General features: G+C 42.5%; 1 protein-coding gene across 1 annotated transcript in view; it reads right to left on the reverse strand.

Moving 5' to 3' along the window:
* The window catches only part of LOC308136512 (A disintegrin and metalloproteinase with thrombospondin motifs 20), a 75,015-nt gene that overhangs the window by 51,920 nt on the left and 10,835 nt on the right, over positions 1–12,260 (reverse strand). The window contains exons 4-9 of the mRNA XM_080504852.1: positions 9,101–9,354; positions 6,714–6,797; positions 5,650–5,774; positions 5,528–5,568; positions 5,176–5,281; positions 1,439–1,585 (exon numbers count right to left, since the gene is read on the reverse strand). Coding sequence (XP_080360978.1) covers positions 1,439–1,585; positions 5,176–5,281; positions 5,528–5,568; positions 5,650–5,774; positions 6,714–6,797; positions 9,101–9,354 — 757 coding nt within the window. The remainder of the gene's footprint in view (positions 1–1,438; positions 1,586–5,175; positions 5,282–5,527; positions 5,569–5,649; positions 5,775–6,713; positions 6,798–9,100; positions 9,355–12,260) is intronic.

Here is a 12,260-nt window from a genome sequence, read left to right on the forward strand (position 1 = left end):
TTATTAAGACAAAACAAAAGTTCATAACGATTGAGTTTTGATGGATTTAAGGTAAAATGTCATTGCTTTCCCACTGATAATATTGTGTGGTTACAGTCTGAACTCAGGGTGGCAGCAGCTGAAGATTTGCATTTTACTTTTATATCTGTACTTCACAGATTAAATCACGCGGCACGGTGCCAGGGAAGGAAGAATAGTTTCTTTATGTCAGCGGTTGACACGTAGTAATGATGCACTACAGCCGGACACTTTTCATCAGCTCTCAGGTGCGGGAGTTCAGTGCACATTATTACAGCAACAGTGAGACGAGGGGGAGCGGGGGGGGTGGGGTCCCTCAGCGTTTGAAAAGGGACGGTTGAGAGGTGGCGCAGCCTTTTCATTTATTAAGCTGGTAGAGGAGTGGCACAGATTGAATTTGCTCTTCAGGGAGAATGAGCAGTCAAAACACTGACGTACTTGACCAGGTCAGTCCAGTGACCAGCGGTGGTGCTGTAGAAGTAATACTTTGAATCAATGCTCCTCATTGTTGGCTGCAGACGGACTTCAAAAGCATTTGGCCTGTACTCTCAAGGACCTTTTCCCACCATTGTGGCTCCCACAGTGCACCAAGTGCTGCTTTAATCTCCCCATACCTGCGCTGCTTGTAATATAGCTCATGTGGGTAACCACTGTTCATCACAAATGTGTCTGACATTTACGTCATGCTCTTGTATTTTGAGGAGCTGAAAACAGCAGCCCAACTCATTCTGTTCCGGATAATGAAGACGTTGACTGAGGTCCTCCTCATCTTCAGCAGGATTTTCCAACCGCTCAATGTTGCAGTCATTGCAGAGGCTTAATGCTTCATTCGAGGCGTTGCCTCACACTGCATCCTATCAACAAGGCGGCCCTTTGTGAAGACCGTCACAATTAACAGAGGGAAAGGAGGCAAAGATTAAAGGGTCATGTCCATGGAAGATCTAATTATAAGTGACATTTCCCATTTTAAAGGGAAGTCCTTCACCGGGATCAGGGACCGCGGTGCGGGTTACAAGTTGCTGCATGAGCCGTTGCCCCACGTTACATGTTGTGTAAAAGAGGCCTGTGACTGGATCACTGTTTTCCCTGCTCGCTCAACGCTGGGCTCTGTCTGAGTGAGGAGACAGCTGAAGAACCTCAGAAGATCCATCACTCAGGTCAGCCGGGGAAGACCCCCCGATTCAAACAGGAAATAGTCTTTCAACACCAGGCAATAACAACTCCACACAGTTTACATTGCACTGACCTGTCTGCGGCGCTCAGAGGGAGACATAGAAGCCATTTGTTTTGCAATGCACCTCACAACATGTAAATGCAGAACACAACATATGGATTTCACATAATGGCCAACCAACCAAACAACCATTGCAAAAGTCGTATTTCAGAAAAGAACATTTTGAAAAATGCAACATGTACATACTCAAGAAACTCTGTGATGTACTTGCGGCTGCACTTGGACCAAGACCAGGGATTGGTGTCGTAGTTGAGGGTGGGAGCCATGACGTGATACTGGTGCTTCATGCCTGCCTCCCGGCACTTGGGGTTGTCGTCATGAGGCATGTTGAACCTGGAACACAGTTGGATAAAAGAACATTTGAATATGGCTGCTTTGTGGCCACGTCACAGTGAGAAGAATACATGTCACAAGATTTACTTTCAGCAACTTCTGACAGGCGTCCTGCACCATCTCCACTGATGTGGCAAACAGGCCCATCTGTCAGTCATGCTACACACTTTGCACCTATTTGCTCCGCTTGTCAGTTTCCTTTTCCACTCCTCAAAGCATTCACAGAAGTGTTCCACTTCAGTGTATTTTGTTTTTACTTGTTAGGTTTGAAACACAAATGAAATGAATGAATTTGTGAAACCTCCAAAATATTTTGATAGTGTAATCCTAATAAGCTCCATAAAACTTAATGTGGCCAGTAGGTGGTGCAACATTTTATGTAAAACGTCACTCCAGATCTATCAGCACCTTTTTCCTTCACTATCATAGCCAACATGCCAAAGAGAATCACCTCAAGTTCACCCCGTAGAGGTCAAAGTTCACTATCTCACATTCTCAAAGGGCTTAATGCGGAGAAGAGGATAGGGGCCATTACACCACCTTCATCTGTACAAACATGTCCATGTTGCTTGTTGTATACATACAAAAGTAATCAATCAAATCAATGTCTATATTCCAGAATCATCAAATGAATGTTTTAATATCATCTGTCAAAAGGAACATTTCTTGTATTGTCTATAAGTCCCAAAGTAAGTTGGATATCTAATTGTTTTTGCATTTTTCATTAGCCCTCAAACAATAAACAGTCTTCACAGTAAAGTCGGCTGCATTAAGTGAAATACATAGCAACGTATACGAATGTGGATGAATTCATCCGAGCTGTCTATTGCTGGCAGCCTCATGAAGTAAGTTTTCTTGATTGTGTCCAGAGCAGTGCAATCCGACTCGGATGTCCTGTGATGTGCCGCAGTTTGGTGTTTAACCCATAAATACATGTAGTGCATGTACACACGAGCACACACTCATTTATACAAGTACACATGGGATCCCATGCAGCTGTATGATGTCTGAGATGTTTACAACAGGATGTGGGCCAGTGCTGGTCTCCAGGTTGGAGCTGAGGGTCAATCCATACCGCCACACAAACAAGACCTAGCACGGCTGGCATGGGGCCCACCCTACAGGGGCCGAGGGCCTCAGGGCAAACACCCAGGAAATAATTAAGCCTCTGGCACAGCAATAAGCTCTGTGCACATGGACCAATAATACTCACAACATCAAATTTGACGCAAATGGCATTTGAAAACTATCCATTGTTGGTTATGATGATACGCAGGTGAAACAGGGTGACATGGAGACCAATAGGCCAGTTTCCAAACACTTGAGCGATCCAAAAAATAAAAATAAACAAAAAAGCTACGGTGCTACATAAGTAGATTATGCTGTTGCTGCGTTTGGAGATCAAAGGATTTGTGTGTGTTGTGATTATTTTTTTGTTCAGCATTTGAAAGGAGCACATTAGGATATTAGTTTACAATCCTATACTAATTACACAAAAATGCCTTCAGGTCATAAATTGGGCAGTTTTATGATCAGGTCAATATAGGAGGATGTTCCAATTAATAATGAGTAACAAAGTCGAAACCCTTAAGAAAATTTGTTTAGTTTTCACACGTCATTTAATTAATCCAATGCTGCCATCATGTTGGATGGATTTTTAGCATGACAGAAACACATTTTTATGATTAAAAAGAAAAGTCTTTGAACACTTCAGAGCAGAGCTCAGCGGCAGGAAAATGCATGCCTTCAGTGTCGGTGAATCAAACAGTGCAGTCACCCCAAATGCAAAAGAAAAAATCCATTTCTGGCAGTAATTTTACCCAGTTAGTTTACCTAAGATATGTGTGACAACAATGACAACAGTAAAATAAACATGTGACATTATGTGACGTGAAAAAAGTTCATATGACTGAATATTAAGCTATTTACGGCCCCAGACGACCATTTTGTGATCAAATGCACTTGAAGGCTGACGATCTAAGTTGATCTGCATCAACTTTGAACAACTATCAAGTGACAAAGCCTCGCCTGAAAATCCCCAAGATGGTTATTAGTAATCACACGTCTGCGCAGTCATCTGAGAAAGGCCTCCCATCCATTATCCTAAATCGTTCTTTAATCTGCAATGCTCTGCCATGGCTCTCCCGCTACCTGACGCTGGATTTCCCAGAGCGCTAACCACTCGGAGGAGCTCACGCCTGTGAATGCAGCGGTGAGCCATGCCAAGAGGCAGAGCCAACTGGGCCTCCAGCTGCTTGAACTTTAGCATAAACAGATCCACATGAGATGCATGGAGGAGGAGGAGGAGGAGGAGGAGGAGAAGGAGAGGAGGGAGGACTCGTCCATCTGCTTCAGTACAATCTCTCCACTGGAAGAATGTATGAGCGTGACAGACGAGATAGAAGAATATCTTTCATTCTTAACCAGTGGGACACAGGCTCACACTGACACTGGTCCTTTTCATTTTCTACTGTTCCCACAACTGGAAAAGCAGAAACAATCTCTCATTAACTTACAGAGACCGTGATAAAAAAGACATATGCTTCAACTTTAACGAAAAAAATGTGTCCAAAGGGGTGTTTGCTGAAACGGAAAAGAATGTATGTGTGTGTGCATGTGTGCGTGCGTGGGTGCGTGTGCTGTGGTAGTAAATAGCCCGACTTAAACTTAAACCATAATTTCACCTCAGACGCGTGTTTAGAATAAGCTCTGCTTCACGAGGAAGATAAAGTCGTGTGTTTTGACGTGGTCGTTTGGAGACAAATTATCCATACAGGCTTTTATTTTCTTCACGTCACACATGTGGCAGTGTTTGAGTGTTGCGCAAACACTCACGGGGCAGACGGGGTGTTACGATAACCCTGCCGTTACCCGCCAGCAGACAAGTTACACAGCGATGGCACTGTGACATCTTCAGGTTTTGTGCGGCTGATAAGTGTGTGTGTGTGTGTGTGTGTGGGGGGGCAGTGATCAAGCACTAAACACAATATTTAGCCTTGTCCTGTCTGATAAAGCTCAGCGTACCACATCCAGTAAAATCTTTGAATGTATTCTTTGTATTTAGAACAAAGATCTTTCAAGAAAAATTGCTCCCTTCATGGATTTTCTTTTTTTTCTTCTGAGCACACTCAGATTAAATTTCACCTGAGCTCGTTGCCGTCAAGGTAAAGCTCAGACACGCACAGGGGCTAACTTTTTGAACTTTATAGTGATGTATTAAAGGTTGGCTTGTCATTAAAAGTCAACTTTTTGTAAAAAAAAAAAGAAAAGAAAAAACCTTATTATGCTTTGCACCTGTGTCTGCTGCACCCTGCGTCTCTTGATAAGAGGGCTTTTGTTGTCAAGGCTGCCTGTGAAGGGTGAGATAGACTGTGTGAGTGTGTTGTTAACTGAGTGTGTGTGTGTGTGTGTGTGTGTGTGTGTGTGTGTGTGTGTGTGTGTGTGTGTGTGTGTGTGTGTGTGTGTGTGTGTGTGTGTGTGTGTGTGTGTGTGTGTGTGTGTGTGCGTGCGTGCGTGCGTGCGTGCGTGCGTGCGTGCGTGCGTGCGTGCATGCGTGTGTGCGCGCGTGTGCGCGCGTGCGTGTGACTTACACATGGCCCAGCTCGTGAGCAATGGTGAAGGAAGCGCTGATACCGTTTTCCTCACTGATGGAGCAGCTCCGGTACGGATCACACATGGTCCCCAGCTCTGCCAGTCCTACAGGAGCACATACACACATGCAAATACACACAAAGTCATTAGAAACCATAGTAACATGTGAGAGGTGAGGAAACCATAACATCTTTGTTCATTAGTTAGATTAGCACAGCCTTCCTTCCGTCATTTCTACTGCTATAATATTATGAACCAACAGAAAGCTCTTTATTGCACAGTTTATGAATGGAGAGCCGACATTGAGGGACATCAGGTGTAAATATTGTGTCAGAGAAAAGAAAAATTTACCCAAAGTGTCACATTTATCTTTTGCCCGACAAATGTCTTCCCTGCAAAAGAAAACAGAAATGTGTTACTTAGCTGGATTAGTTTTTTCCACACAGTGCGTATGGGAGGTGAGAAGCGTGTACCTGGTGATGAGGAGGGCGGTGTCATGGTGGGAGGGGTTGCTGTCGTCTTGGACGTTCTGGCTTTGCTGCCAGACACAGAAGTTGTGGAGTGTGGTGGCAGCATTGAAGCTCACTGTGGGGCCTTCCTGTGTGGGTGGAACCCCGGTGGAGATGTGACCAAGGAACCAATGGAACAGATGCAGATATAAGATGGTTGTTAGGAAAATCTCAAGTTTAAGTCATGACTAACATGGTTTTAATGGTTTGAGTTGCCAATGTTCTGTTTGCTTGTACATAACCTTTTTATGATTTTATGATTTATCGTGAATTTTTCTTTGTTGTGTCTTGGTCATCACAAGACGAAAAGACAACTCTTCAATCTATTGTAGTCTTCACACTGAAACCAACTAAAGTATTTGAAACGTGATTTTACATTGGCGATTAGAGGTCCAACTGAGTGTATGTGCTTCTGAGAAAAGTGAAATATCTCTTGAATCCAACAATGATCTGACAGTTTCCCTTTATATTTCTTCTCTTGTGTTCTTATCTTGTGTAACATGGATGCTGCATCATCCTCCATGCTTATAAAATTCAGAAACGCTTAAATTTTTCAGAAGTTTTTCAAGAAAAGAATCTTATCATTTCCTTTACATGATTGGAATTGTTTTATTTGCTGCCGTATGAAGCACTTAAAGCTGCATTATATGTTTGTAAGGATCGATAAAGTAGACATTTTTTAAACTAATTGTAAAATGCACTTTATCCTGAGAAAACCCTCTACAACCACGCTCGATAATTATTACTCCATTTAGGTAAAAATGCAAAAATGTGTTTAAACCTATTTAAAAAGACAAATCACATATGAACCCTTTATGCACAGACGTGACTTGCAGGTGGCTCGCCGCTGTATTACAGTATCAGTTGTTGTCCGTTGGGACCTCTCATGAGACTTGAGACTGACAAGAGTGGCAGTCTCCTTTTCAAACAGGCCCCACAGAGAAAACCCTGGGACACCTGCAATGACGTCAGCCACACTCTGCTGCAGACCTGCATACACACAGCATTTCAAGAGAGCCCACACTCACCTGTTCATTGTGGACGATAACGAGCTTGACGACCACGACGTTGATGAGGTTTCCTACACTGGGGTCCCTGTACACTGCTGCTACCTGTAACAAAGACAAAACACACAGACAAAAAATGCAAACCTCCACTAACCTGAGCCGGAGCACAAAACCACACAATATGAAAGCTACTTTACTTCTCTTTCCCTTTACACCACAGGCATTACTTTTTTTTTTTTTTTTTTTAGTTAAGCTCTATTTGGTTTAATCAAAATAGCAACAGTTCACTGAAGTACGAAAAGCAAAGATTTCTCCTTCAGGGCAAGTTTAATCAACAAGGTATTAGAACTAATTACGTTTCCCCCATAGACCTTTGAAATACAAAATGTAGCCAACTATAAATGTGAAGCTGCAGCTCTGAGCCCCTCAGTGAGGACAGCAAAACATCACAGCTGTAGCAAAACATCACTCCGCTTCTCCCGGCTTCACTCGTGCACCCCTGTCACGGTTGGCCAGCGGTCTCCTGAGGTCGTGCGCAGCCTCATGACAGGAACTCATTAGTCCACTATAAACATTTAACTTGTGCTAGCCCAGAGGGAGGCAAACGTGGCCCAGGCCTTACTGAAGAAGGTGAAAGAAGACTGCCTTTGTGTATCTTTGTGTCACTGTGACACAGAACATGGTTGTGTGTGCTCTCTGACCAGGACACATCATCCGTGCAAAAACAGAAGTGAGGGGAACCTCTTATGGGCAATCAACACTTTATTTCACACAACCTGTTAAGTCAAACGTCCTTAAAAGGTATGAGGAACTTGTCATCTGTATTTGTATTTAGGATAGAATGGTAATAACTTTACTAATCCTGTGATATTACTCCAATACTTTCTAACATCTTGCTGCTGGTACTTGTACACATTCACTTTTGTGCAGGACTTGTTATTTATAATATTTAGTTCTTGTTCTTGGCAAATAAAAGATGTCAAGACCCCTGAACTGAACTGTGATCGGCACGGAGGTTAAACTACAGATCACATAGCAAACAAAATGACACTGACACTCATTAATTTGTGGTCTCTAATGGAGTCGCTGCTTGCGCTTGACCCAGAAATAAACTTTAATCAAAACCTCCGACACGGTTTGACAAAATTGGTTAAACTGTGGCAAAAGTAATCCAATTTTGCATATGAAAGAGGAGCAAGAAGTGTGTGTGCGTGCATGTGTGCTTGTGTGCACGTGAGCATAGCACAGACATAAACAGCAGAAAGTATGTTTTGACTCCAAAGTGTGGTTTTCACACTCACTTATGCCACAAAGCTTACATAGGCTGACACTTCACTGACAATCATTACTGCTTCATGAGTTAATGAGTGTTTCCAGCATTTTGTCTGTCACATACAGTGAAAGAGAGGACAGAACTGACATGTAGTCCAGAACAATTAATAACTCATCCCGCTTTAACACACTTTTACACGACAGTCAATCACAGTGTTACCAGCTTCATTAGCAGCCTGTCAGAATTGGGACTCGTAAAGAGGTCAAGCTGCTGAGTCAGGACTGTACCAAAGGGCCAGTTTGGTTTATGCTGCAGCATGCCGGGGTCACAGTGGGGTTTACAACCACAATGTAAAACCTAAGATTGGAAATGCTCAGACTGGTGTTTACTCTTTGCAAACAGTGGGTTCTGTAGTGCACAGATGACAAAATAGTCTGCTGGATTTTTTTTTTCATGCATTTTTCTAATCTGGCTTTTTTCTAAACATAGCAAGTGATCTTTTAAACCATTCACCAGCTAACATGTGTTTCCAGACTGTTAGAAAAACACAGGTCATTTTGGTCTTTTGTTTATTGGCAGCATTACTGGACTATAAGGTAGCCTGTTACTGTAACACAACTATTAAACTTTAATACCAGTAGAAATGAACTCAAACTCACTAAAATACATTGTGAGTGCTCCAACACTTTCAACTGATGAACCTTCAACTGAACTTCATGAGCTCAGACTGACCCAAACAGTGCTGACAGCTAGAAATACACTCTTCAAGAAGAGGCCATTAAATAAGATGCAATTCATACTAACTATGTACTTTTTACTTTCGATAATAAGTAACAAGTTAGTAATCACACAATTCTTTAATGAAGTAACTAAAACTGACATCAGCAACTCATTATTAATAACTTTCAGAATAAAGTTCACTCATGAACTGCTGATTATTTCTATTATCATAGTTTATATCCAGATAAATCAAACACTGTTTACTGATTTCTGGAATGCAGAAAAATAAACCGGATGATAACATAAATGAAGATCATAACAAGAAAACAATCAAATATACAGTCTGCATTATAAAAAAGGACAGAACTACAATATAAAATGGGAAAATAATTTTTAGAAACATTATTTTACTTACTACTGACATGATTGTTAGGATGTAGTGCTCCAGGTTGCGTCCGTGATGACGCACCATTTTGGCATCAGCTGTCACCATTAGCTCCACGTAGCGAGGATAGGAGAGGAAGCGCTTGCGCCGGCGTGAAGATTTGGGATGCACATTGGTGGAGTTGTTTTCATGACCGTGATGATCATCGATTGTTGCTCGAAGAGAGTCCAGCTCCTCTCCCATATTTCCGCGCTCCTCATAAGCGACTGGCCTTTTGGATTCCTCTGTGTTGGAAAGAAAAGGAAGGACAAACGAGCTAAGAGACTGTGTAATTAAAATATTCATCGCGTCGGAATCAACCACTGTGTAATGCAAACCAAGTACTCTCCGGTGGTGAAGGTATTTTCATTGGGGGGCCCTGGCACATTCACAGTTCCACATAACAGAAGCACGCTGTACTTCAACACCATAAATCAGTGTGTCATTCCAGCGTTCGGGAAACCAGTTGTAGTGAGAGACACAAGGTCACTGGTGAGTCTTGAGAGTAAAAGTTTTTAGGTCAGGCAGTCTGCGATTCTCCTGCCTCATTGCCAGCCACATAAATTCTCGACACCAGTTTACCAACTCAGTCAGGAACCGACCTCAGCATGCAGCTTGAAATCCTAAAATTAGCATGATTCTGTGTCCCAGGACGGGGAAGAATGAGGGGCGACACAAACGTTCTCAAAGGAACTAATCAAATCTGTAGAGAGCCATACTGAAACAATCTGCAGGGTTCAGATGAAAGCCTTCGCCTGCAGTCTCAGAATGACAAGCATATAGTGTGTGTATACTCAACTGACTCCGTTCTCTCAGCTGAACTGCACGTGTTGAGCTGGCTATGAGCAGCAGATTCCTTCACCATGACAGAGTGGGGTTAAAAGAGAGAGCGAGGCAGAGACGCACACTGCAAGTGTGAGCAGCAATTTTTATTGGAAGAAAGGAAAAACAAATCTTGCAAAGTGTCACATTATGCAGATGTAATTATACATTAATAAGACTGACATGTAAGTTATAAAAACAAACTAGAAATGACTTAAAAATTCTAAAAAGTACAAAGAATACATAAAATAAGTATCTCACACATTAATAATCTGACGATGTGTTAAAAGCCAAGGAGAAAAAAACTGGAAGAAGGTGAATGACTCCCCTATAGAAATGTTCCCTCCATAGTCAGGAGGGCAAACTGGGAGATGTTCATTCTGTTATCACAGCTTTAAAGATACCTTTTTTCGAAATTGAAAAATTTAATAGAAATAGCCACACTACCTTGTTTGTTACTGCCCTCAAAATAAATAACAATAAATAAATCAATGACACTGTCGTTGCGCGTGAGCCAAGCATAGTTCGGAGTCCGTCATCCTAAACAACCTCCTCAACTTTGTATAACCCGAATATAGTGAAACGCTCCTTTGTGTTCTGTAAACTCAGTTTTTCCAGACAGTCACACAGAGAGAGATTGTGTGCAACTGTTAGGAAAAAAAAAACTCAACCAAAAAAAAAAAAAGGAAAGAAAACTCATTGAGAGTATTCAAGCGATGCCCCCAGTGGGCACGCGAGGCGGAGCGTGACTCCCTGGCACAATGGCGCACAGCTCTTGCCGCCGTGAGGCCCAGCCCTATGCCAGCGCCAGCATCCGAGTCAGCGCCAAGCCCGCCTGTGCCCGCGCGCGCAGCAACGGGCAACTGGGCCAGAACGGAGCTTTGTATCTTCCAGGGAGAAAAAAAATAACAAAATCCTTCCAAAGCCAAACCCCTCTTCACTAAACCCTCTAAACAGACTCATCACTGCAGACAGTCTGACATCAAAGGGATTATCAAAGTGCAGGGGAGGATCTGCATCCTCAGAAAGTGGTGTTAAGACTAGGAGTAAGCGAGTGTGAGATGAAGAAAAGGAAAAGAGGAGGAGAGGTGAAAATATGGTCTCTGTTATAATAGCCTTTGAATCGGCACAGATTATCCACACACAACCTATCCCAAATCGCCTTATGTTAAAATCCCCTTCTCACTGGGTAGTGAGCCGCTACTTACACCATGAGAAGACAGGGATGACTGCCCTGACCTTCAGGACCCACGCAGACATGGCGGCACACAAAGGCCACTGGGCTCACAATAACCAGCAATGGAGTGGGTACATGTTGAAAATCACTACCAATTACAAAACTGTGTAAGAAGGCATTTCTTCTTACACCTAAGAAAGAAAGAAAAAACAAAACAACCAATAAGCACAAGCCTATAACAACAAGCTCCAGCAGTTTCTCATAACAAAGAACAATAAAATGGAGCCCCGCACGGCATGAAAGTAAGCTTTTATAAACGTTGTAATTTGGTTGGCACCAGCGTTCACATAACTGAAAGAGATCCACACCACTCTCACTTTTCTGCTTCAGTGCTTGCTTGAATTGCTGTGAACGTGTAAATCTTTCAGCCACTTTGCCAAAAGTCAGAAACAATGAACAATAAAAGCCATGTTTATCTGCTCACTCAGTAACATACTTAATTGCATACACAGCATCTCATACACATTATTAGTGAAGTGCTCGAGGCATATTTATTCAAGATGTCATGTGGGTTTGAATGTGCACATTTTGCGGGCGTGTTTTTGCAATTATTCATTTGTTTGTACAAATTCAGGGACCTTTACTGTCCCGTTGCAATATTGAATGAGCAGTTTTTGTTTGAGCCAAGTCATGTACACCAGCCTGTCTAAATGGATCTCATTGAGATTTTGACAAGATCAAAGAGCCACTCTTTGACTTTCCTTCAGTTTTCTGTCAAAAGTATCAATGCCAGGAGCCAAACAATGGGAAACCCACATTTCATTGTTGAACTAATTAACATTCTTTCTCCGCAGCCTGCTGTGAGGCAAAGCGCTGTATTCCCTGGGTAGCAATTAAATAGACAGTAGCTATACCTTACACGGAGTACAGATAGGTCAGACACTCTGATTACTAGAAATTAACCAGCAATGTACCAAGAAGAGAGAAAATGTTTAAGTTCCTGCAGACCGAAGCACAATTAAGAGCAATTCTGTGGCTAGACAGAGAGAAGTAAAAAGGAGGCTAATTGTTGCTGCTGAAGAAGGATTTTTAAAGTGAAGTGGCTTTTGACCTCACTGGAAGACACTGAGCTTTGTACACTCACAGTGATCT

Source organism: Blennius ocellaris, assembly GCF_963422515.1.
Source record: "Blennius ocellaris genome assembly, chromosome: 11".
NCBI classification, from domain to species: domain Eukaryota; kingdom Metazoa; phylum Chordata; class Actinopteri; order Blenniiformes; family Blenniidae; genus Blennius; species Blennius ocellaris.